Raw genomic sequence first — 25,964 nt, forward strand, 5'->3', positions numbered from 1 at the left:
AAAAGAATGATTTAAAAGAATGGTATGAGCATTTAGAAATGAAGGCAGTAATGACTAGGAGCCAGAATGGCTTCCTTAAGAACAAAACGTACCAGACTAACCTAAATTCCTTTTTTAACAAGGGGCAGCTAGGTGGTGCAGTGGATAAAATGCCAGGCCTGCAGTCAGGGAGACTTGAGTCCAAATCCAGCCTCAGACACTTAATAGCTATGTGACTCTGGGAAATCATTTAGGCCTGTTTGCCTCAGTTTCATCATCTGTAAAATGAGCTGGAGAAGGAAATGGCAAATAACTTCAGTTTCTCTGCCAAGAAAACCCAAAAAAGGGGTCATGAAGAGTCAGACATGACTGAAATGACTGAACCACAGCAAATGTAGTAAATGGGTAACATAAGTAGATTTCAGTAAATGTTTAACAAAGTGATTCATGTACACAAAAAGAAAGCTGAGAGACTACATGAGAGCAGGTTGGTAGGCACATTAGTGGCTGAATGACCTGAACCAAAGAATAATAATGAATGCCTTGGTATCACCTTGGACAGGGGACTCACTCCAGGAGAATGTCAGACGCTGCTGAACATCTTTGTTATTAAGTACATGTTCATTCATCTATTTACCTTGCCCACCCAAGCAGGTGTGACCTTAGGTTACTAGTCAAAATAATTTTACTACTTCCATGTTCTCACCCCATCCTGGGTCTGAGGTATTTGGTAATCAAGTCCAAACTGGGGAACTTTTTTCATAATGACAATACTTATTTTGTTGTCCCCTCTCAAATGTAAGCCCTCCACAGCTTAATATCATTCTAGACCATAACAAACCTGTTCAAGTAGCATTTATTAAGCACCTACTATGTACCACTCACCATGAATACAAAAACAAATGAAACTATTCCTGTCCTCCAGGAACCCTTCACAGTTTGAATGTATACTTAGGCTTTAACTTCCTTCAATTCTGGTTTGTGCTGATTGACACAGCAAATGGTCCAAAGCAAATCTGGCCTGTTTTCTTCTGGTCATTCTACTCAAGGTCATTTCTTTGAGGTTTTTTAACTGATGATAGCCTTACAGCTGTTTTGCTAACCCAAAACATAATTTACATTGTCATTGACTGTCATTCATAGTTGTAAATTTTCCCCAAGGATTTACGTGTTGAAGTTGTCTCTGAGGAGTTCTGCATGTCAAATTCTCAGTGGAGGCTAGCTTTTTCCAGTGGAGATACTTAGTTGTAGGTATTCTGAATACCCATTTTTAGGAGGGAGGGAATCTTTAATAGTATGTGCAGTTTAACTGAAGAGTATAAGAAATCTTGGGTTAAGGTGCAATTTCCCTTGATTTGTAATATATAAATTCAAACTCTTCCTGGTCTCATCTTAGGTGAAAAATGTTTGTAATTCAAATTAGGGTTCCTTGATGGGTGACTGTTTACTGCTTATCTGCTTGTAAAATCATCTCTTGTTCTGGTAGCAGTCTGATATGCAGCTTATCCCTTTTCCAATGATTCTGAGAAATTTACCTTTACAATTCCCTTTTTCTTTTTACAGTTTAGGGAGAGTACAACTAAATGGGCAGCAGACTATGGCACTATTCTCAAAGGCCTGAAACCTGTTACACAATGCTAAAATTAAACCTTAACTGCACAAAGTTCTCATTAGAACTGGCTGCTGAGCCTCTTCCATAAACTTGCCGGTGCAGCACAGTTGCAATTCTCCCTTTCTCAACCTGAGTTGGCCTTCCTGGTTAATTTTTAGAAACCCTACTTTTGCTACTGGTCCATGTTCCCTGACCTTGTCACCCCAGCAGCAATGTGATAGCTGCCCCAGCAGGCACTTTATCTGAAGACCTGACATAAACCCAGATGCTCAGAGGTAGTACACCTTTGACCAGGACTCACATTTGCTTATCTGGCCACTAGCTGGCAAGTTGCCGTAGTATGGGGCATAATTTTGGAGGTGAGGGAGCTAACCTGGGACTCCATCTCTAAGTGAATTAATCTGCCCAAACCTTTCTATGATGTGCTGGGCTGAATCGTAAAGCATTTTAATCCATCCTAGGGTTGCATTCACCAGAACTTACCCTAAATTTTCATGCCAACAATGATTTTTTAATTATTTCAGCTCAATATTCCAGTTGTCATCTGTTTGTAAAGTTGGAAATGAGTGTCATGGGACAAGAGCAAATGTGCCTGATTTTTAAAATAGAGAAGAGATTGGAGGCGGCAAAAAACCACATTGGGAGCTTGACTTATTCCTAACATTCCAAAACTCTTATTAAAGAGATAGTTTGCAAGAACTGAGAATGAGAAGCAAAGACCACTAAAAGCCAAAAGAGCTTTATCAAGAATAAAGAATGGAATCTTGCCAGCCCAAGCTCACTGCCTCTATTGAAGGTAACTAGACTTGTAGATCAGGGGAATGCTGTAGATGCAGTTTACTAGATTTGCTGAATTTGAGCAAAGCATTTAACATTGGTCCTCACATTATCATTGGGGGCAAGATGGAGAACTATGGGATACGTAACAGTACAGTCAAGTGAATCTAACCAGCCCAAAGAGTAGCCATTAATGGATCATAGCTCAGAAGATGTCCATTGGACTGTCTCGGCTATCTGACCTTGGCCTTAAACTCTTCAACATTGTTTTCAATACTTTGTACCAAGACATAGAGGGTATATTTATCAAACTTGTAGGTAGCAGAGGAATAGCTAACCTGTTGGGTGACAAGAGTTAGTTTACAAGAATTTTGTTAACATAACATAATGGCCTGAATCAAATAAAATGAAGGGGAAGCATCAGTTCGCACAACACACACACACATCTGGAGATTCCAGTGGACCACAAGTCCAGTAAGAGTCAGCACTGTGACAGCAGTCGAAAAAGTCAACGCCATACTAAGCTTTATTGACATGATCAGCATCAATCAAGAGAGGAAAGGTTCTGCTGCTAACAGCTCTAGTTGGACTACATCTGGAATATTCTATTCAATTCTAGCCACCAGCAGAGCTTTATCAGGGTTAAAGAATGAAGTCTTGCCAGCCAATGAGACTGTAATGGCAAGCAAAGTGGGACTTTTTGTTATATTTTATTTTGGAGTGCTTCTCAGCACTAAAGCAATCAAGTGCCTTTGAGTATTGCCTTTGTTTGAATCAAGAGGTATTGATTGGAAACAATATACATGATGTGGTGATAGTGTGATTAGAGATCTTTCCCACACCCTTTTGCTATGTAGATGCTAAGCCTCAGGCCTACACCCTTTTGCTAAATAGGCATTAAGCCCCATATGCTCTGAGGTTAGCATTTTCCTTTGGCGGTTACTCATTGGAAGAGTGTTCCTGTGATTTGCCCAGACAAGACTCTGGGTAGCCATTAAGGAACCCTCCTCTCTTTCCCCTCTTTGAAAAACCCAGATGTTGGTGCTTCTCTCTCTCTGGTAACTATGTATGTATTGTCTTGGTCAGACAGCTAGAAGCCTGTCTGTTGATTTGCATTATTTGATCTGTTTACATAATTTCTGCTTGTAATTTCTGTGTATATTTTCTCTGAAGTTCAGGGTGCTGACTTTTCCCCCTGAACTAAATGAATGATATATATATATATGTTTAATTAAAGTGAGATTGTAAACCCCTTAAAGTTGCTCTCCTTAGAAAAGCAGATCAAAGAACTTGTGCTAGCAGCCCTCCTGTATAGTGGTGTTATTGGTCTTACACCCCCACAGCAGCTGCTAACAACATTGTTGTTAGAAACACAATAGGTTTTGAGGACACAGACAAGATATGGCATGTCCAGAACAGGGCACCCAAGACAGAAGACTGGAGAAGATGCCCATGAGGATCAGTTGAAGTAACATAATTGTCTTCCAGTACCTAAAGGCCTGTCATGTAGAAGGATTAGATTTAACCACCGTAGTGTCAGGGGCAGTCTCTGCAGACACATCTACATCTGATGTCCCTAAAATCTTCCAAACATCAGAGACGTACCAAAGTAGAAGGGGTTGTTCAGACAAGAGGTCTTCAGAGGCTTGTCATAGATATTGTAGTGAATATTAATTTCTGAGGTGTCAAACTCTTAGGCTTAGTGATTCTATGACTTCTCTAACATGTATAGGTCCTTTACCTCTTTCAATTTCAAACTCTACCCTTATATCATGTCTCACCCAATGTCTTCCCAGAAAATCACATGCCTTTGGAGGAGAGGCCTAGACAGTCCATGCTCACCTGGTATCTAAAATATGTATCATATTGGACTAATATTTATCGTTCACGGGTAGGTTGAAACTAACATAATAAAAAATGACAATTATTCCTAACCTATTTATTCAAAGCTATCCCAATTAAATTACTAAAAAAGTATCTGAGTTAGAAAAAATAATTAAAAAATTATCTTACTGAGTTAGAAAAAACAACTCCAAAATTCATTTAGAATAAGGTCAGGAATTTTTAAAAAAACAGAGGAAAAAGATGTAAAGAAGGAGATTCAGTAATATCAGACCTTAAACTATAAGGCAAGAGCATTGTTGAAGAGTAAAATGGATAATTTCAATATTTTAAACTAAAATTTTCTTGTATAAATGAAACCAATGTAGCCAAGAATAGATGGAATGCAAAAAATTGGGAAAATACTTTGACAGACAATCTCTCAGATAGGATGGGATTGTGTTGGAATACTATTGTGATATAGGAAAAGACTAACTAGTTGATTCAGAAAAAACATGGAAAGACTTGGCCCTATGAAGCAAGATGCTATCCACCTCCAAAGAAAGAGATAACTGGAAATAAGCATAGTATGGTCTTACTTATATGTGTATAAGTGTATATGTATATGTGTGTATGTTTAAAGATATCTATGTAGGCGTGCGTGTGTGTGTATATGTGTATGCGTGTGTATGTGTGTCTATGCATATGTATACTGGTGTTGAATAATAGTCTTCTTCAGAGGGGAGGGCGAGAGGAAGGGGGAAAAAAGTAAAAAGTGCACAGCAGAAAACAAAAGAAAACCTATAAGGAAGCAAAGAAAAGCTGGGCAGCTTTTCAGATAATGTATACTACTTATTATATAGGTTTTCTTAAAATGGAAATTTATTTTTGTGTACTGAATCTTCTCACATTCTGCTGTGTACGTTCTCTTTTTTTCTTTTCTTGCTTTGTATTTAAGTTTAAAATGAATCAAAAATTTACAAAATAAATAAATGAAAATAAAATATGTATCATAACATTTTATACCCAGGAGCTAGATTAATAGTTTTTAAGATTAAATTGCCTTCCCTCTCATCTGAACCCTATGCCTCACAGTGCTTACAATATACTTCAGTAGCCACCAACCCTCTATCCTGTCATCAAAATACCATGATGCTTCCATCTAATTCTATGGTGACTGAACACTGGGACCATAACCCATTCAGGATTTTAGTTTTTTTTATTTTGGCCCACTGCTTGATATTTTCATATCCTGGACAGGGACTACTGATATAGTTTAATTGGTCTAAAAGAAATATCCAGAGATTGTTGACCATTCCATCACAAAATGGCTGTGATGCCATTTCCCTAGGGTAGTGGAAGGGATGCTTGCCTAATGTCCATGCACCACACTAGAGTTCATGATTGATCAGCTGCCATTGCATCCATGCTTGTGGTCTATCCTTGAGCTGCCTAGCTTGTCCAAGCCGAACTCTGTTGGTATGGTTACCAAAGCACCTTCTTCTAAATTCCCAGGGCTACAACCCCCTGACTAGTGTCATAAAGCAGGGCAGATTGAAAAGCAGTATCATATTCTGATGCTGGGAGACAATTCAATGCTGTGTGGCCAATAAAGATAAACATGTGCTCACAACACATACATCCTATGCACATCTACGTACCCACTCCTCTGTAGCAATAGCTTTCAGGACATTGACTGATCAAAGAAAGGTACAAAGTAAATCTCTTTCCAACACTATAGCCGGAAAAGTCTATAGAGTCACAAATCAGGAAAAAAATGAAGTCACTCCAGCCAAACTCATAGCACTATGGAAAACTGGGACTTCCAGGGTCAAAGAAGGTGAGTAGTGTCTTCTCTACCTTCTAAGGGGCCAGAAGGGCCTAGAGAGTTCATAGACTAGGTACCTATTCTAGAAACTAAGCCTGTAATTTCTCTTCCAAATTGTCATTTTTTAGTACTAACCTGAGAGAAAACAGGAAGTACTTTAACAACTCTGAAGAAGGTGGTAAGGAAGTGAGTTGTCCCAAAGGGCAAGATAAGACTGAGGGTATGGATCTTAAGACACAGACCTCAAGGCCTCCTCTGGCTAAGGGAAGCAGAGGGTAGTAGTTGTAATCATTAACAGACATGATTATTATTATGCTGAACACTCTTTTTACCTGCCCCAAGATCCAGTCTCTTCTTCTCAGAGGTCAAAATGACTGTGAACCATAAATAGCTGCCATTCTCCTATTCTCTAGGCCAGTGACTGTCTTCTTAGACATTCTTAAAAAGTTGTCCCCAATTCATTTCAGAGAACTCAGCTGCCTACATTATACATCCTGAGGAAAGGGCACTGACAACCCAAAACTGAAATACAATCCTCAATTTCCTGGGATATGAATTCCATCATTTCTGAAGTAGCAAAAATTATATACCCTCCCCCTTAGAAGATAACTGTTAACAAAAGTTAAATAACAAGAAACAAAGATTAGTCAATCACAAAAGAAACCTTAAGAAGGGTTTCATAGGCACATGGAACTCAGGTGACAGCCAAACACTATAAGACAAATCTAGGCTCTGCCCTTGAGGAGCTCACAATTACGTTATGGGATTTTGATCCCAGCCTGAATTTTCTGAGATTTAGTAACAGCAAAGTTGCCTGAAGATTCCTCATATTCAAAATTTGCACAAGGTTAAACTCTGGTGTGTACTCTTTGATGTTTCATAAGGGCTGACCTATGCCTGAAAGGTTTCCCACATTCTTTACATTCATAGGGCTTCTCTCCAGTATGAATTCTCTGATGTTGAGTAAGAGATGAGCTTTGACTGAAGGTTCTCCCACATTCATTACACCCATAGGGTTTCTCTCCAGTATGAATTCTCTGATGTTGATTAAAGGAAGAACTGTGGTTGAAGGCTTTCCCACATTCCCTACAGTGATAAGGTTTTTCTCCAGTATGAATTCTTCGATGCTGAACAAGGTGTGAACTCCTACGAAAAGCTTCCCCACATTCGCTACATTCATAGGGTTTGTTTCCAGTGTGAATTCTTTGATGTTGAATAAGGTCTGAGCTCCCCCTAAAGGCTTTCCCACATTCACCACATGTATAGGGCTTCTCTCCTGTGTGAATTCTTTGATGCTTCCTAAGAACAGAGCCTTGACTGAATGCCTTTCCACACTGAGTACATTTGTGGGGTTTTACTCCCATATGAACTCTCTGATGTTTTCTAAGATCTGAGTTCTGCTTAAAGGTTTTCTCACATTCATTACATTCATAAACTTTCATGATAGTTTGATGCACATTAAAACATGAATTCTGTCTGGAGCTTTGGTCATTTATAGAAGATATATGGGGTTTCTCTCTTGCTGGAATTCTATGTTGTATAACCAGGTTTGAGTTCAAATGACAAGTACACACACACTCATCATATCTATGGCCATTCTCTCCTAAGAGAATTTTTTCAGAAGGGATGGTTACTACCACAAAATTTCCATCCTGGGAAAGAGATCCGTCTACTTTCTCCATTTTGTTTTCTTGTTGCTTGTCTAAAGTGTCTTCACATTCACAGGCTTCTCCAATCTTGGCTCCTTTGGAAACATCCATTGGGAATCTTCCAGATATCCTCTCCTGTGACTCTGCTGCTTCAGAAAATTCCTGCTTTGGAAGGGACCACTTGGTACTAGTCTCAAAATCTGAAATGAGCAACAGAAAATACAAATGTCATGTGTGCTGGAAGAAAGGAACCTTCTTAAAAGGACTATTAACAAGTCACATTGCCTCTTAGAAACAGAGTAGTGAAATTACATGCTGTGCAAGATATGAATACAGTCTATATATGTTTCAGTGAGCATTCATAAACAGTATCCCAATCTAGAGGAAATGGTAACAGGAAATAAAGGTGAAAAGACAGGTGCCAAGCGATGGAGGCAGGCAAGAGGTATCTGGCAGAGAAGCCAATGTAGCACAAAAAATGAACCAGTCTCTGACAACAAGAAAGGAAGAGACAAATCAGAGAATGTAGGAAGCCAAAGATAGAAGGAATGGTCTCATACACAAAATATTCATAATAGCACTTTTTATTATAACAAAGAACATGGGGGAAGTAGGCACCCATCACCTGAGGAATAAATGAACAAACCGTGGTATATGAAAATAATGGAATATTACTGTGTCATAAGAAATTATCAATATGAAGCACTCACAAAAGCTTGAGAAGCATTTTATGAATAACAGTTCATTAAGAATAAAGCAAACTCCAGAGCACAATTTACATGATCACTATTATATATAGGAAAACAATGCTGAAGGATTGCAGAACTCTGAGCCGTGGAGTGACAAGACATCAGAGGATGGCTGGCAAGACATATGTCTCTCAGCAGAGGGCTGGTAAATTATATATAATGTAATGAGCCACATATTGTCAGTCAAGGCCAATGTATGTGTCTTGCTCATTTGTATATTATAAGTAACAAGGGAGGGCCAAGAGCGAAGGAATTGGGAACAAACCATTTTAAAAGAGGGAGGAAAATATGGATTAGCCAAGCAGGAATAACCTCACAAACTAAGACTAAAAAACTGGAATTGGGGGAAATGACCTTTCACTAAGGGTGGGAAATATAAGGAGATAATGTAAGGAAAGGGACTGAACAGCTAGGTGGTAAGAATAATGGAACGGTTTCCATGCCATTGATTTGAACCATCTTTCATATGCTGACTTTCCAAACTTTGCCACTATCACAACCTGGATCTTCCCTCAGTGCTATGCTGGAACTTCCATCCACTCCTACCCCAGAAATCTTCTCACTCTGGAATGTCTGTCCACCATCCCAGCTTCCTTCTTCCACTCATGACTTCCTCTTACAGCCTCCATTGTCGGGGGAGGCCCAGGCCAGCCAACCCTCACTCCTCTCTTGGCTCTGCTTTGACTTTCTGGCCTCTGCCATCATGCCTCAGCTGCCATTTAACCCTGGAACATCCCTCCACCGTGCCAGCTTCCTTCTCTCACTGGTGAGCTCCTCCAAAGACTTTCCACACCTAGACACCAGGCCCCAGTAGGGGGGTCACCTGCCCCCTTTCCCCATGCTTCTCTGTTTTCGTCTCCTCTTCCCCTTAGACTATTTCAATAGCCTTATGGTTGATCTCCCTTTCCCAAGTTTCTCCCCACTCCAGTCAATCCTCCACTTAGCTGTCAGACTGATCTTCCTAAAGCATATATGTCTATTTCACTACTCTATTCAATAAACTCCAGTGGCCCCTCCTGGATGAAATATGAAAATCATTCCTCGGGTTTTTAAAACCTTTCATAACCTGGCCTCCTCTCACCTTACTAGTATTCATTTTTTGTTTGTTGTTAATTTTTAAATTGATTTTTTAATTCTCAATTCTTTCCCTCCCTCTAGTTGAGAAGGTAAGCAATATGATACCCATAATTCATGTGAAGTTGAAGTCATGCAAAACATCTTTCCATATTAGCCATGTTGGAAAAAAAAAGCAAGAAAAATAAATAAAGTGAAAAAATATGTTTCAATAGGCCCTCAGAGTTCATCAATTCTCTCTCTCTGTCTCTGGAAGTAGACAGGATTTTTCATCATGAATCTTTTGGAACTGTCAGTGATCGTTGTATTGATCAACAACAACAGCTAAGTCTTTCACAATTGACTCTTTTACAATACTGCTGTTATTGTGTACAATGTTCTCTTTCCAGTCTTCTTAAATCTTACCTCCCTGCACATACTGGTGATCCAGAGACATTGGCCTCCTTGCTGCTCCTCAAACATAACAATGAATTTCCCACTCCTTGTATTTTTCACTGGCTGTCTAAAATTTTCTACAAGAAGCTTTTCTCAATCCCATTACATTAGTCCCTTTCTTCTATTGATTATCCCCAACTTACACCATATAACACAGATCTTGTTTGTACACAGTTATTTGCATGTTGTCTTTCCCATTAGACTGTGAGCTTCTTGAGAGCAGAGACTGTTTTTTGCCTTTCTTTATATACTCAGTACTTAGCATAATGCATCATGCACAGTAGGAGCTTAGTAAATGCTTCTTAACTTATCTTGCTGTGAACAAAGCACAAAGTAAATGTACTATAATAGCTCTGTAATGTTGTCAATAAAAACACTAAAACCAAATTTGCTGGGGATAATTGAACATAATAAGGGAGTGTAATTTTCTCTTATCCCTGAAAAGTGAAAGATAGTGCAATTCTGCCCTTCTAATTTACAGAATAACATAACACCTGAGCTGATAGGTCTTTAAAATAAAAATTTCTCTACTGCTTCATAGAATCATCCATTTTAAGTAGGAAGAGACTTGAAAGATGATCTAGTCCAACCCCATCACTTTACAGAAGACAAAACCGAGGCCCAGACAAGTTACATGCAAGTTACAAAATCACACTGATTGGAATTGGCAAAGCCAGCACTTAAACCAATGTCCTTTGTTACCAAATCCTGTACATCACAATACCGCTTTAAACCAATGTCCTTTGGTACCAAATCCTGTACATCACACTACCGCTTAATCACTGTAAACAAGAAATTGAGGAGCCAGATGCTATTCTGACCGACAATCCCCATTCTCTTCACCTTCTCTTGATTCCTTCCTTCTTCCTTCCCCTTGATCCTCACCTCTTTCTTGTAGGAACTGGGGCTCTGGAGACTCACACTTGATCTGGGTGTTCATAGGCTGAAGCTGGATATTCAATGCATGCTGTGCTGCTCCCAAGGGTGCCATCTTCTCCCAGGCCTCTGACTCTCTTTGTGTACTTGATGCAACCTAGAGATAATGAGATATGTTTGGCCTTGTAAGGGAACCACCATGAAAACAAAAACCTTGTTATAAAAAGGAAGCCTAGGGACACAGGACAAAAAAAACAGAGTTTTGTTTGTCATATTTAAAGAAGCCATATTAAGATAAACCATAAAACAAACCCAGAGGCTCCTTTTTATTATTAAACAGTTTGCTCCTTTCAAGAGTAAGGCTGAATTGGCACGTGAAAGAATTAACTACAACAGAAATTTTTGCTGCTGATAAACAGGAAATCTTCTGCAATTTAACTTTATTATATGGCTATTCGAAAAATGAATGATTTAGTATTAAGATGAATGTACAAGAAAACTTCAAACAATTGTGGAAAAACTCCTATACGTATTTATCCAATTTTAGCAATTAAAATTAAATTGTAAGATTACCACAATTAATCAACCAAAAATTACACAATAAAAACATTTGATAGACCTTACTATAACCATAATGTAACTTTAACTTTTAGAAACCTTGAAAAATCATGTAGTTGCAGAGTAATTTTTCTTAAGCATAAACTCTAAGTACAATCTATTAGAAAAGATTTAGAATACAGAATATCCTGACTGAGCAAAAGCTAGGAAAATCTGCTTACCTCCCTTGTGGTTAAGATAGAAGATAATAGCTAAGAGGAATCTTAAAAGTCATCTAGTCCAAGCCTTTCATGAGGAAACTGAGGACCAGACAGTGGTCTTACTCTAATACATGACTTGCTCTAATAAGTAGAAGAGACAGGGTTCAAGCCAGGTCTTTTGACTCTAAGAGCAACACATTTCATACTCTACCAACCTCCCTCCCACTCCATGTTTATTTTCAGTCTTCATCTTCTTTGACTTTTACCACATTTGGTACTGATAACTACCTGATAACTTTGTAAAACTCTTTCTTCCTTTGGCTTCCATAACTCTACATGATTCTTGTTCTCCTACCTTTCTGACCACTCCTCTATGTTCTTCCATGGTTCTTTTCTATAGGCTTATAAATATGCGTATCCCAGGATTCAGCTTTTGCCCTCCACTCTTGCTTTCTCCACACTCTCCTTCAAAGACCTTATTTACTTTCATGTAGATTGGTAATTAAATGAACCAGTTAAAAACACTCAGTCACCCTTGATTTCTCCCCCCATTCTCCAAGTCTGTTGCTTTTTCCTTCCTAATTTTTTTTTCCTTTCTAATTTCCTCTGCCCCCACCCTAATTTAGATTGTGGTCATTCCCTTCACCCCTAGGAGAGGAACTGTCTCATGTCTGCCTTGTATCCCTATCACCTAGCACCAATCCTGGAATAGAGAAAGCACTTACAACACTTGAAATATTCAATGATGGACAATCAAAGTTGCTTCCTAAAATGGTCTTCCTGACTCCAGTCTACCTTCACTCAGTCAACACACCAATATCACTATAATTCTGGTTCAAAAACCCTTCATTGGCTCCCTAATGCTATTGATCAAGTCCAAACTTCTTAGCCTGTCATGTCTCTTTTATTTCTAGCCTTACCTTAAACAATAACCTAAGAATCCTCCACCTCAAACTAGTCAAGGGTCCTCTAAATACTGTGTGCAGGTATCTGTCTTCCCACCTTTGCTCACATTATTACTTCTACTTGTAATATGCTCTGTGTGTGTATGTGTGTGCATACTTGTATAAATATAAATATATTTATGTTTCTAGTATAAGTGCCAGTTTAAGGTCTTAATCATCTTTCATGAAACATTCTCAAACTAATCCAACTGACATTTCGTAGTCTCTGAGTTTGAAAATGTATGGCCTATACATGGGTTCCAAAGCATGAGAACCCCTTTTTAATAGAACAAAATTATGGACCCTTCCACCACTCACAAGGTGCATTTTGCTAAAACTAAGGTTCAAAATTACAGTATGAATATGGATTTTCAAACTCTTTGCAATAACTCCAGAAACACCCTGGAGCTCAGATTATCACCTAATTGAGAATTAATCATGGGACACATTATAATTTCTTTCTTGTGCTGTTACTGAATACTCATGTATCATTTAATTTTTCGTATGTTTTCACGTTCTTGCATTTGACTGTGAGTGCTGTAAAATAAGGGGATTTTAAATATGTAGATTAAAGTTACTTGGACAAGTAAAAAGAGACATTTCTGAGGGACAAGTGAAAAAGGACATTCTGACCTCATGAATCTTCAACCTCTTAACTTCAATCACATTCACCTCCATTCTATTTTATTTAGCCACCAGGTTAGATGAATCATGCCTTAGGCGTCAGCAACATTGGGCACTGTTCCAGCTCCAAAGTCTGTAACTCTTAAATTCCCTTCTCTGATAACAATCTAACTCCTACCAAACCGGCTCCCCACAATCACAGTGATGTTCATTCTGCCCCTCAACCTTCACAGCTGCTCTGGCTCTACCCAGCCTTGAGATCTATGGGTCAGCTATTTCAATGACATTAGATGTCACCCAAGCCATTTCAGTTTCCATACTGACCCATCCCCAACCCTGAATAACACTTGGCTAGTAGAAAGTCACAAACTTTGCCCAGTAGGTGAGTAGGTCCAAAACAATCACACCAATATCAGGCTGGGTCCCTCACTACAACTCACTCCCTATCACATTCCCCACATTTTTCCGACTTTTGCTAGTCCCCAACTTCACTTCCTACCCACTTCCCCAATCACTTCCTACTTATCCTGAGAAGACTGAGGTCTTCTGACCAAGCTTCCTCAACTTCTTCCTTCTCACTTCAAAACCTCTCTCTGTATCACCATCTTTTCTTCCGTCTTGATCCAAAGAATCAGCTGGCCTTCCTCTTTGCCAAGACTAACTCCATTTATCATTGTGACCCCATCCCCTCTTGCTTCCTCCAGGATTTTGTACCCAAGATAATTATTTCCATAATGGAATCAACAAGATCTAGAGAGGAATCTTGCCTCAGACACTTCTAGGACTCTGACCCTGGGAAAGTCACTGGTCACAGGACTGTTGTCAGATACAACAGGTGAATAGAGAGCTTTCTGCAAAACTTCAAGCAATCTATAAATACTAGCTATTATTATGAAGTTTCACTTTTTTCAGCAAGCTCCTTCCTCCCACCTACAAACCATGTTTAGCCTCTCTTATCCTAAAAACAGAAACTTTCTACTGACATCGCTTCATCTTTCAAGTGACCACTCCATAGTCTTTCCTCCTCTTCAGTGTCAAATTCCTAGAAACTACATTCTAGAACTTCATTCATTCTTTCTTCTTCCTCATTATTAGCTCCTTCATACTATGCTGGCTTCTCTACTCTAGTGACCACCACCTTCTAATTTGTCAGCCTTGATCTCTCTGCAGCATCTGACACTGGTCACCTCCTTCCCTCATCCTTTTCTCCTACCCTACTTGGCTTCCTAGACACTGTACTCTTACAGTGTCCTACTTGCCAATCCTCTTCTTCTCTCTCCTTTCATTTCTCTTCTTCCTTCCACTATTCCACTATCTTTCAAATCAGGGCTGGGCAGACTATGGCCTGTACTTGGAGCTAATATTCATTTTTACATTTTTACATACAATAGCACTTTACTTCAAAATGTCTAAGCCATAGTTCATCTTGGGTCTACAAAAATAAGCAGAGGGCTGTAGTTTGACAACCTTGCTCAAGATGTAAGACAGCTCCCCCAAAGGCTCTGACCTTGGCCCTCAGCTTTTGCTACTTTCTCTCCTTAGCTGAGCTTATTCACACCTACAATTTCAACTCTGTCCCTCAGCTAGTATTTGTTAAGCATCTACTATGTGCCAGGCACTGTACTAAGTGTACTAAGTGCTGGGGATGAAACAAAAGGCAAAAAACAGTCCTTGCTCTCAAGGAGCTCACAGTCTAACAGAGGAGACAACATAATCCCATTTCCCCACAACAAATCACACCTGCCACTTTCCCACCTGACATCCTACGTCACCAAGCTCTCTCTCCAAATCTTCCAGCACAGTCACCACCTCCTCTCCACTGTCTGGATGCTGATCTCTCACCCAGCTCTGCAGGTCCTCTGGCAAAATGGTCAGGAACTGCTCCAAGACCAGCAGCTCTAGAATCTGCTCCTTCGTGTGGATCTCTGGTCTTAGCCACTGATGGCAAAGTTCCCAGAGTTTGTTCAGAGCCTCTCGGGGTCCAGGTGTGTCACTGTAGCCAAACTGCCTGAACTGCAGGCGGAAGATCTCCTGGGTGGAAGGGCCATTCCTCTTCTGGCTACCTCTCTTACCCCATAGGTAATCCTCTTCTTTCTCTACTTGGAGTCTCTCTTTCCCTGATGGATTCTGTGAATTCAGTGCTGAAGTCTCTCTGGATTCTAGAGCCATTTGAAGTTATATAAGTTGGTGTTTTTTTTTTTTTAAATAAGCACTCCAGAGGGCTTTGTGCTTCAAAGAAATTCTTCTTCTCGAGCTGTTCTTCAAGGATACCCCTAAGATAAGAAACCACTGTTAACACAGAACAACAATGAAGCAGGCCGAGTTCCAAGAAGAACCAGCAACTTATCAGAGGAAGACAGGGATTTTTATATGAGCAAAAGATGCAATTACATAACAGAATACATGAATATTAAAAAGTAGGAGGGGCTTAAGAGATGAGGTAATAGGGAAGGATCCCAGCCTCAGTGGAACTGTACATGCAATTACCCACAATACATACAGAAAAAACCCAGTGTGGGGCACGGATGTATGATAAAGACATTACAAAATGCCTCTCTAAGTCATAAATTCACCTAAAGGTCAGCTTTTGCTATTACTTCTGAGATGGCTACTTAGGGAAAGTCCCTTCTATTGTTCTGGGGATCTACATCCTGCTTGGGTATCCTGGTGGTGCTGCTTTCTGATTGTCTGGCTATTGTGGTCCTGTCCAAGATTAGATGGATGTGGTTGTGCTTGAGTACATGGACACATCTGCTGTTTCTGTGAGAAATACGAGGAGTGGGTCAGGGGGTAGTGGCTAGCTAGAGCCAGTGGCTAGCATTCCATCACGCGGAAACGAGTGCTGTTATAGTGCGGCAGTCAGGCATACATAAGAGAGTTAGGATATTGAGTTGGGGGGTGGGGACGTGGGGGGGCAGTGGCTAGGTCAGAGCAGAGGGCCTGCTGTTTAGTAAGGCCTATGATTGAGTCTGCGGGCCTGTGGTATGGTTAAAGCCAGATTGTGTGGTTAAATCCAGACATGCCCTCTGTTCAGTGAGGCCCATATGGAAGTTAGAATACTGGGGCTGGGGACAGCTTTATTAGGATTCCATCAGTAATAAATGCTATTTAAGAACTTACACAAATTAATGAATACCCGTCAGAAAGTTAATTCATTGTAAAGTGTGACAGAAGAAACACTAAAGGTAACACTAAAAAATGTTAACCAAATAATTCCTAAGCAATTCTGGATCTTCCTCTGTTGTGATGTACAAATAACAGTGAACTAGAATAGACTGACATTATTCATTATAAAAACAGCAGTACTTTAAGAGGAAGGATAGCACTTGATAAACTGAGGCCCAAATAGGAAAAGTCACTTGCCAAGATGACACAAAATGAGTGAGATGGAACCAGAAGGACCCACATTACTCATCTGAACAGTGCAGAGAGCATCGGCTTTCAAGACAAAGCACCTGGGCTCGGATCCTGCCTCTGATCGTCACTGCCCAGGCAACTAGATGTTACAGTGCACACAGCTCTGGGCCTGGAGTCAGGAAGACCGGAGTTCAAATCCAGCCTCAGACACTAGCTCTGTGACCCTGGGGAAGTTACTGAACCTGTCTGCCTCAGTTTCCTCAACTATAAAATGGGGATAATAATGGCACCTACATCCCAGGGTGGTTGTGAACATCAAATAAGGCAATACTTGTAAAGTGCACACAGTAGGCGCTTTATAAATGCTTATGACTTATTCCATACCCGTATCCACACCCGGCAGAATCACAGGCCTCTAAACTGACACTCGGACCCGGACAGTTCCCTGAACTCTAAAGTAGTTGAGTCATATCTCACTCCAGGGATGATCCCACCCCCCAACCCTCCTCCACCGCCCAAAGCCGGTTCTCACCTACACTTCTGGACTACATTTCCCGGGGAGATTGAGACAAACGCATCACTGTCAAGAGGTTGCTATAGAGACGGGCTGGGGCGGCACGTGACTCCACCGGAGGCCATGCTGGGCCCCGGGCTGGCTCTACACCAGAGGGCGCAGGTCTACACCACACGGACCCGCCGCAGCCAGCACTACTGGTCAGACTCTTTACTGAGTGAGGGAGCTCAAGGCTCAGAGTCCAGCACAGAAGGGAAGCTGGCTCCAGCTCCCCCGAGAACGGCGCCGCCCGGATTTCTGGGAAATGTAGTCGGAGGAAATGGCCCCGGAGGCTTCTGGGAACCGTAGTCCAGCGACAACTCGTACAAGCTTCCCTGACATCCTGTGCGCAGCAGCTGGAGATGCTCAAACCCTTCTCCCTCTAAGGGAACTGTCCTCCTGGAGTTCTGAGTGTTAAGCAAGTCCTGGCCCCTCCACCTAAAGAAGGGGGCGGCCCCTCCCCCTCCGGCCTCCTTACCTCCTTGCCCACGGGGAAGATGGCGGTGAGGATCAAGCCTAGAAATGCCCGATGGAGTTTGTAGCCCGAAAATCGGGCTGGTCCCGCGCCAGTGACGTCATCGTGGGAGGCGGGGGGAGGGGGGTCGGGTAGGCCTAGCTTGGAGGAAGGGGGAGGAGAAGCAGTCCGCAGCTCTGGCTGGTCGTCTGGCCCTTGGCTTCTGCGGACCCTCCTGTGGGCGGGGCAGAGACAAAGGGGTTAGGGTGTCCAGGTGTGTAGCAAGGTCTTCTCAAATGAATTCACAGACTCAGAGCATCTCCAAACCAAGCAAAGGCATTTATTGAGGGTCAGGCTTTCAGAGAGCTAGGTTCCTTATAAATTCACCTAACGATAGCTCCTCGCTGTTAGTAAGTCCTCTTGTGGTCTCTGCAGTCAAACATCCGGCTCAGCATCCTGTTGGTGCCGCTTTCTTATTGGCTAGCCATCGTGGTCTTGTCTCAAACTAGGTGGATGTGATTGAGTTCATTGGACATGCCCGCTGTTCCAGTGAGGCATATGAGGAAGTTGGGATTTGGGGGCTGGGAGCAGTGGCTAGGATTCCATCAAAGGTACAGTTCTTTGTCTGGGCCCAACCCGCCCTGCCGTCCTCCCGGCTTTCTGCAGGCTTTGGGGGAAGGCGTTTAAACAGCCTGATTTCTTTACTACGTGGGGTTGGCTCTTCTGTTCATTCGCCTTTATCTCTGTCTGCACCCAACCCCACCCAGTACCAGACAGTTTTTATACCCATTCCTTTGGGTTACCTTTCCAAAGAAATAGTATCTCATTTACACAACAACCTGGGCATGTAAGGACTGTAATTAACCCAGTTTTACCGATGAGAAAACCCTGGCAGACTGAGTTTAAGTGACTTGCCCAGGATGAGAGACCAGTGAGTGTCTGAGGCTGGATTTGGACACCCTGGGCACTGTACCCAATCACCCAGCTGCGTGGGGAAGTTATTAGGGAATACCAGCCCTTTTCTCACCACCTCTTTACTTTTTCTTCTTGATTCTCTGTCCTACCTACTTTCCATGTGAATCTCCTTATGATTCTGTGAAATAGTCTATTCCTATTTTGGTGGAGCCCAGAATTGAGAGGAGAGTATCATAGATTGGAAGTGGGAATTTTGCTGAGCTTCGTTAATGACCCCAAATTTCTTGAAATGAAAGGCCATCTTTTAATTCCAATATTCCACTAGTGATGTGTTATGGCTTAAAGTTTTGGAATCCCAGAGTCGCCCAGGAATTAAAACTTATATTGACTTCATGATCTTAGAGGAACTTTCCAGCTCCAAATTAATGATCCTATAAATTTGTGTTCTCGGGTATATCAGACACTGTAATCCAGGGGTACAAATAACTTCTGCTGTTTCTGACTTTTCCTTATTTAGTATGCTCCACTGGTATAATTTTCCATTTTAAAAAACTGTACTAAATAATTTTGATGATTACTGCTTTATAGCAAACTTTGAGATCTGGAAATGATACTATCCTTTCTTTCACATTTTTTCATTTTTTTTTAACAGTATAAGCCAGGGCTGTCCAACCTTAGGTTATCTTAGGGCCGCATTAAAATAAAATAATTATTCGAGGGCCGCACTCAGAATAAAAAATACAGTACACTAATAGAAAGTGGGGGAATGCAAGTCATCAATATGACAGGCAAAGGCACGAAGTGTAAAAGCAAACACAAAACAACAAAGCAACAACACAACAGTATAAAGGTAGGTGCATACTGACTAGTCTACATCATACAGATGGAAGACGTCCCACAGATCAATTGAAAATTCTGTGCAATATGTTCCACCCATAATACTGCTTAAAAACACCAAAGAAAATTAACATCAACGAGATTATTTATTAGTAATGGAATTTCAAAATCTAATACGCATTCCATACAAATTATTATTTTATTTTTTCGCTAGGGAAAATTAAAATCCAGAGGTGGCGCGTAAAATCACACTGCGGGCTACAGGCAGTGTTTGGGCCATATTTTGGACAGCCCTGGTATAAGCCATTTGTTCCTCCAAATGAATTTTATTATTTTATCTAGTTCTATAAAGTATCCCCTTGTTAGTTTGATTAGTATAGAACTAACTAAATTAATTTTGGTTGTATCATTATTTTAATTCTTTCCATACGGTTTAACAATAAGCAATGAATTAATTTAGCCATTCTTGGGAGTAAAGGATATCATCAATGTATTATCAAAAAATAACTGTGGCTAGGCCTTGTGGCAAAAGTGTGGTATTACCATTGGACTGCCCTTCTGGTTCACTGGTCTCTTCACAATGGCAAAAGGAAGTGTGGAACTCTCCCCTCCCCCAACACACAAGCTAGGTAGAGCCTTATGCTAAACTTATGGGAGGACATGAGTCACACAAGGAAGGGCAGGCATGGATGGCTAGCGTACTCCTTTGGACTCTTTCTCTTGAGGGGGAAAAACCCAGGGATTTGGGAATCCCAAACCAAAGTTCCCAGGGCAAGGTCACCTGGAATGGATTCACGATCTCAAGCATTCTTTAAGTCAAGGTGGCAAAGATTTATTATGCTTTACAACAGGCAAGAGTTCTTAGGGAAACTGCAACCCTAGAGGGGTGCAGGGAGAGCATAAATACAAGATTTGGGGGTGAAACATGTCAATTAGATGTTTTGGGGTGGGGTTAGGGAGTGGTTAAGGGGTGGTCAGTTCTTAAAGGAACATGCACTTTTTGTATCTACTGCATAGGCATATTACCCAGTTCACTGGGAAATAACCCAACGTGGGGGGGGAGTTCTAAGGGCTGTGGTTTTGACTGTGAAACATCACTAAGTTAACTATCTCAGGACTTAGTATATCTAAGTGGCTTTTATCAAATGTCTTGTTAGACAAAATAAATGTCAGAGAGTATACATTTGACTATATCTAGGATACATATCAGTAAGGTCAGTAAGTAGTGAATATTGTCATGACCCAGTGCACAGGGACTAGATAGGCACAGCTGCCTACTGAGGAAGGAACAGAGATAAAGTTGGGGCACACTGCCCTTTAGCTAGAGAGAAACTGCCTGGGACAGAATGTGTTTTAGAACTGAGGTTCAGGCACAGGCACCCAAGCAGAGGCTGTTAGAGTTAGGGTCCAAGAACAAGCACCCCATCATTTCCAGCTTATCAGTGTCCTAGATGACCTCTGAGAAAATGTACAATGTAACTATCACCTCCCTAAAAAGTTGTTATTTACTACTATTATTTCATTATTATGTTTTTAAGTTTTTTATTGAGTTTTTATTATCATTGTTTTGATGTTGTTCTTCAGTATTTTTCAACCATGTCCAACTCTTTGTGACCCCATTTGGGGTTTTCTTGACAAAGATGCTGAAGTGGTTTGCCACTTCCTTCAACTCATTTTATAGATGAGGAAATTAAGGCAAACAGGGTTAAACGACTTGCCCAGATCACACAGCTAATAAAGTGTCTGTGGCCAGATTTGAACTCATGAAGATGAGTATATCTGACTGCAGGCAGGAATCCATTAAGCCACTGATTTTGCCCATTATCATTGTTTACTATGGCTTTATTTCAATATACCTCATAAATGCTGAATAAAAATCTCTGCTATTCTATATTCTTCTACATGTTCTTTGCAACCCAGTAGGTAATCAGTTTTTACATGTCGCCCAAATGTGCTTGAAGTAAAAAATATATATATATATCTTTGCTTTTCCCATTGAGTTCTCTTTATCTATTAGATTTAGCATGTGTGACATTTTTGTTCAAACCAGTTATTTCTTATTTCTCTTTTGGTAGATTATCCTGTTCTTATGAAAGAATTTTGGATTTTTTTAACCAATTTCTTCTTAGAAGACTGTGAGTTTTTTTCCTTTATAAATTTTCCCACAAAATTGTTAGGGATGTATATTTAGAATTTCTGTGCTCTCATTTTTAACAGAATTATTTAGCATATTATATTGTTCTTGATTATTCCTTCAGTATATCTTGATTTGAATTCAACTTTGTCTGATATCATCTGTGCCACTCTGGTATGAATTAGTAGTTAATGTTGAGGTCTAGGGGTACTGGGACACCAAAATTCAAAGGCAAGCAGCACAGGTCTTGCCTCAAATGAATTCGACTCAAGCTTTCAGCCAGAGATAAGGTTTATTAGAACACTGGTCTGGGTGGGTGACCTTTTAAGAATCTGAGCTATTGGCGAGACTCTTAAGGAATCTAAGCAATTTAATGGGGGGCAAGATGGTCCGTGGGAAGGATCAAGGAGTGGCCAAGTAGTCTGGGCTAACTGGGAGGTAACAGAGAAGGACCCAGAAGTTGCGGGTGCCCAGGCAAACGCCAGGGACCTGGGCCACCATGGGAAAGTCTAGGGGCATTTCCTTTTTGAGATCCAGATCCAAAAGACATGGTCTTTTCCTTTTAGGGGTTCAGATCCCATCCCCATCAGTAGCATGGCAAGTTTCAGACCAGCATTTTGGTCTGAATCTATGCAAATCCTTCTGTATTATTGAAGAGGTTTAAGGTTGAGGGGTGATCGACACCCCGAAATATTGACGCACCGGGTCCTGCCGAAAGAATTCGACTCAAGCCTTCTCAGCCAAGGGAAAAGAGAAAGTTTATTAGGGATTCGCCACAATGGGCTGTTTTAAGAAATCCCCCCCACCTTGTGATGCCTGTTTCCACAAGTGGGCCAGATTCAACCTACTGAATTAGATTGAATCTGAGCACCTTCATGGAGGCAAAATGGAGATTATATACACAAAGATTGTAGGAGGGATTGAGGGGTGGTCTGGGGTGACTAGAGGAGGGGTTTAGGGAGGGTCTTGAGGGGAAGTCTAAGGAGGACCAGGTGAGGTCAGAGTCCAGGAACCAAGAGAATAGAATTAAGGGCAGGAAGTGCCTGAAGGAATATCAAAGGTTGGGAAGTAACTGAAGGCATGCATATCTAAAGTAACAATAGAGGGAGAGATCTGGGCCCAAAGACAATGTGAGGCTTGTGGCCCTAGGGGAAAGCCAGATCCAGCCGGAAGATTCAGGGACAGCTCAAGGGGGCTCCCAGAGACCGCACTTCAGACTCAAGGGGGTTCCCAGAGACTGTGCCCTCATCATTATCATCTATTATCTCTTACTTTTCTTAGCCAAACTCCTTTAAAAAACTGTTTACAATTTGCTCTCCACTTCCTCTCCTCTCACTTCTCAACCCTTTGCAATCTGGCCTCTAAACCTCCTGTCTCAAACTGCTCTTTCCAGTCACTAATGATCTCTTAATTGCCAAATCTGTTGGTCTTTTCTCAGTCCTCATCCTGCTTGACCTATCTGCTGCATTTGACACAATGGACCACCCTTTCCTCCCAGATGCTCCCTACTCTCTGGGTTTTCATGACACTACTCTTGCCTGGTACTCTCCTATCACTCCTCTATCTCCTTGGTTATCTTATCATTACTGTGCAATTTCCCAAGGATTTTGTATATTCTGACTCAATTCCCTTCTCCATTGGGACTGTCTCTTGGTAACCTCATTGATTTCCTTTGGTTTACCTATCATCTGTAAGCAGATAACACACAGATGTAAAGCCCCCTGAACTCCAATCCCCCATAACCAATTGCCTATTGGACATTTCAAACTGGATATCCCAGAGACATCTTAAAATCAACATGTCAGAAACATGTTAAAATTGGTTTTTACGAGTGGTATTTCAAGAATTGATATAACTAACTCTGTTTTAGTTTTATATTCACCATTTGGCTGTGTATTACCTCAGCAGTACTGCAGGATAACCTTACAACAAGCTTACTTCCTCCAATATTTCCACTTCTGATTGCTACAGAATATTTTTGATAGCTCAAGGCAGTATGTACTTTTCTTTATTTTGTCTCACAAAGGATATATGTTCTTCTTTGTGATAAGCTTCCTCTTTTGTTGTAACAAGTACACTTTTCCTCTCTACCTAGATCACCCTCTTCTGTAACTAGCACACTTCTCTTTCCCTCACCTAGGGAACAGCCACCTGAATGGGAGAATGGCATAAATATTATTAGTTGAATTATAAAAGACATACTTCCATCAGCAACTACTGAAGTGTATTTCACTGAGGGAATAATTGACTAATTGGCAGTAGCTACCCAATGAATCTAAAGAAAACTCATCCCACAATTTTAACAACCCCAGAAAGTGATTAGGCTATTCACATTCTTCCAGATCTTCATCTTTGGAAACTTTCTAGTCAGCACCAGGCTAGTTTACATATTCTAGAGAGAAGGAAGTAGAAAAATGATAAAATTTTTGCCCAAAACCTGTGTGTTCTGAATTGAGAGATCTACTGGGCGGGTTAATATATTTTTATTCTGTATTGTCTCTATGACTGTCTCTTTTTTTTGTTTTGTTTTTTACTATTATTTTATTTTATTTTTAAAATTTTTTTATTTTTAATTTACAACACACAGTTCCACATAATTTTGGGTTCCAGATTTTCTCCCCTCCCTCCCCCCTCCCTCCCCAAAACAGCATGGAATCTCATATACCACGTATAACTTCGCATTGAATTAATTTATACACTAGTCAAGTTGTGGAGAAGAATTATGACCAATGGAATGAATCATGAGAAAGAAGAAACAGAACCAAAAAAAAAACCCAAAAACAAAAACAAAAGAGAAGAAAAAAGGCAAGCATGTAGTGTGCCTCAATCTGCATTCAAACTTCACAGTTCTTTCTCTGGATGTAGATAGCATTCTCCATCGTGAGTCCCTTGGAGTTGTCCTTGCACCTTGTGTTGCTGAGAAGAGCAAAGTCTGTCAGGGTTGGTGCTCACAGAATCCATATATCTGTGGTTGTGTACAATGTTCTCCTGACTCTGCTCCGCTCACTCAGCATTATGTCGTGTAGGTTTTTCCAGGTTGTTACAAAGTCCGTATCATCCCAATTTCTTATGGCACAATAGTATTCCATTACCTTCATATACCACAGCTTGTTCAGCCATTCCCCAATTGATGGGCATCCCTTTGATTTCCAATTCTTGGCTACCACAAAAAGAGCCGCTATAAATATCTTTGTACATATGGGTCCCTTTCCCTCTTGTGTGATTTCTTTGGGATACAACCCTAGAAGTGGTATTGATGACTGTCTCTTGCACCTGACTTCTAAACTGTTCAACTAAAGCAGAGGTCAGTTAGGTAGCAACACTAGTCTCCTGATGATCATGGTACTTTGATTCAGGACTTGAAATCAAGGGCTTGGCTCAGGAAACTCATTTCAACAGGAAGGCCACATCTATTACTGGGCAAATACCCCAGTTAGGACTAGGATTCTTCCAAACCCTGTGCCTCTTCACCTTCTCAAACTAACAAGATACTTGCCTGTCTGCTTGTCATTTGTAATGACTATACACATACACGCATACGTATGTGTATATGTATGTATAGGTGGATATATGTATGTATGTATGTATGTATATACGTATATATATATGTGTGTGTGTGTGTGTGTGTGTGTATGTGTGTGTGTGTGTGTTGTCCTGACCACCCTTTCTGTCTAAATTCTCCATTAAATGTCTGATCTAGTCTGAGGTAAATCTCTAGTATTCAGTGGGATTCCTATTACTAGTGATAAAAATGCTGACATAAGGCTCAAATCCATTTTGAGTAATCAGTCTTCATTATGGGATCCAGGCTGGTCAAACTTCCAGAACAGAACTGCTTCAGGTCTGTTTTCTGTTTTAACTAATTGGGGAAAAAATTTCAGGAAGGATTGCTCTAACTTCATACTTGTTGAACTCTGTCAAACTAAATGGTCAACCTATATCTATTCTACTGAACAACCACGGTCACTGCATAATACCTTACTTAGATCATAAAACTTTACAAATTTTAAAGGGTAAAATAGATATTCAGTTCCCAAAGCAAATGAATTATTAGTTTATTTGGGCAGACCCTGAAGTACATGAATTTTATTAAACAAATTATATAAATTTAATGAATCTAAAGAAAATTTACGCAACAAACTGAATTCATTACCTTTTCCCCAAAACCTTCCCCTCTTCTAGACTTTCCTGTTTCTATGGAATGCATCATCATTCCTCCAATCTTCCACATTCATAACTTTGACGTTATCCTGGCTTTATTCATCCTTACCCCACATATCCAATCAGTTGCCAAATTTTGTGATTTCCACCTTCGTAACATCTTTCACTTCTGACCCCAATCTCTCCTCTTACACAGTAGTTCAACTGATCGGATGCCAACTAATGTGGTCAGCAACTCTGTTCAGACCCTTATCACCTCCTACAGCTGCCTTAAGTCTCCTGCTACTCCAGGCAATCGTATACATTGCTGCCAAAATAATTTTTCTTAGAGATCTCTATTTGAGACACCTCCTATAGTGGATTCCTATTGTCTCTAAGGTGATATATAGACTCCTCTGTTGGGTTTTTATAAACCTATACAACCTGC

General features: G+C 40.6%; 1 protein-coding gene across 1 annotated transcript; it reads right to left on the minus strand.

Annotated features, from left to right (window-relative positions):
- Window positions 1–2,700: 2,700 nt before the first annotated feature.
- Window positions 2,701–17,610, minus strand: LOC118830898 (zinc finger and SCAN domain-containing protein 30-like). The gene is made up of 4 exons (XM_036737970.1): window positions 17,515–17,610; window positions 14,882–15,399; window positions 10,810–10,957; window positions 2,701–7,866 (listed from the first exon to the last, which is right to left on the minus strand). Exons 2-4 carry the CDS (start codon window positions 15,293–15,295, stop codon window positions 6,866–6,868), a joined length of 1,563 nt encoding a protein of 520 aa, XP_036593865.1. The 5' UTR covers window positions 15,296–15,399; window positions 17,515–17,610; the 3' UTR covers window positions 2,701–6,865.
- Window positions 17,611–25,964: the final 8,354 nt, after the last annotated feature.

This window comes from Trichosurus vulpecula, chromosome 9 (assembly GCF_011100635.1).
Source record: "Trichosurus vulpecula isolate mTriVul1 chromosome 9, mTriVul1.pri, whole genome shotgun sequence".
NCBI lineage: Eukaryota > Metazoa > Chordata > Mammalia > Diprotodontia > Phalangeridae > Trichosurus > Trichosurus vulpecula.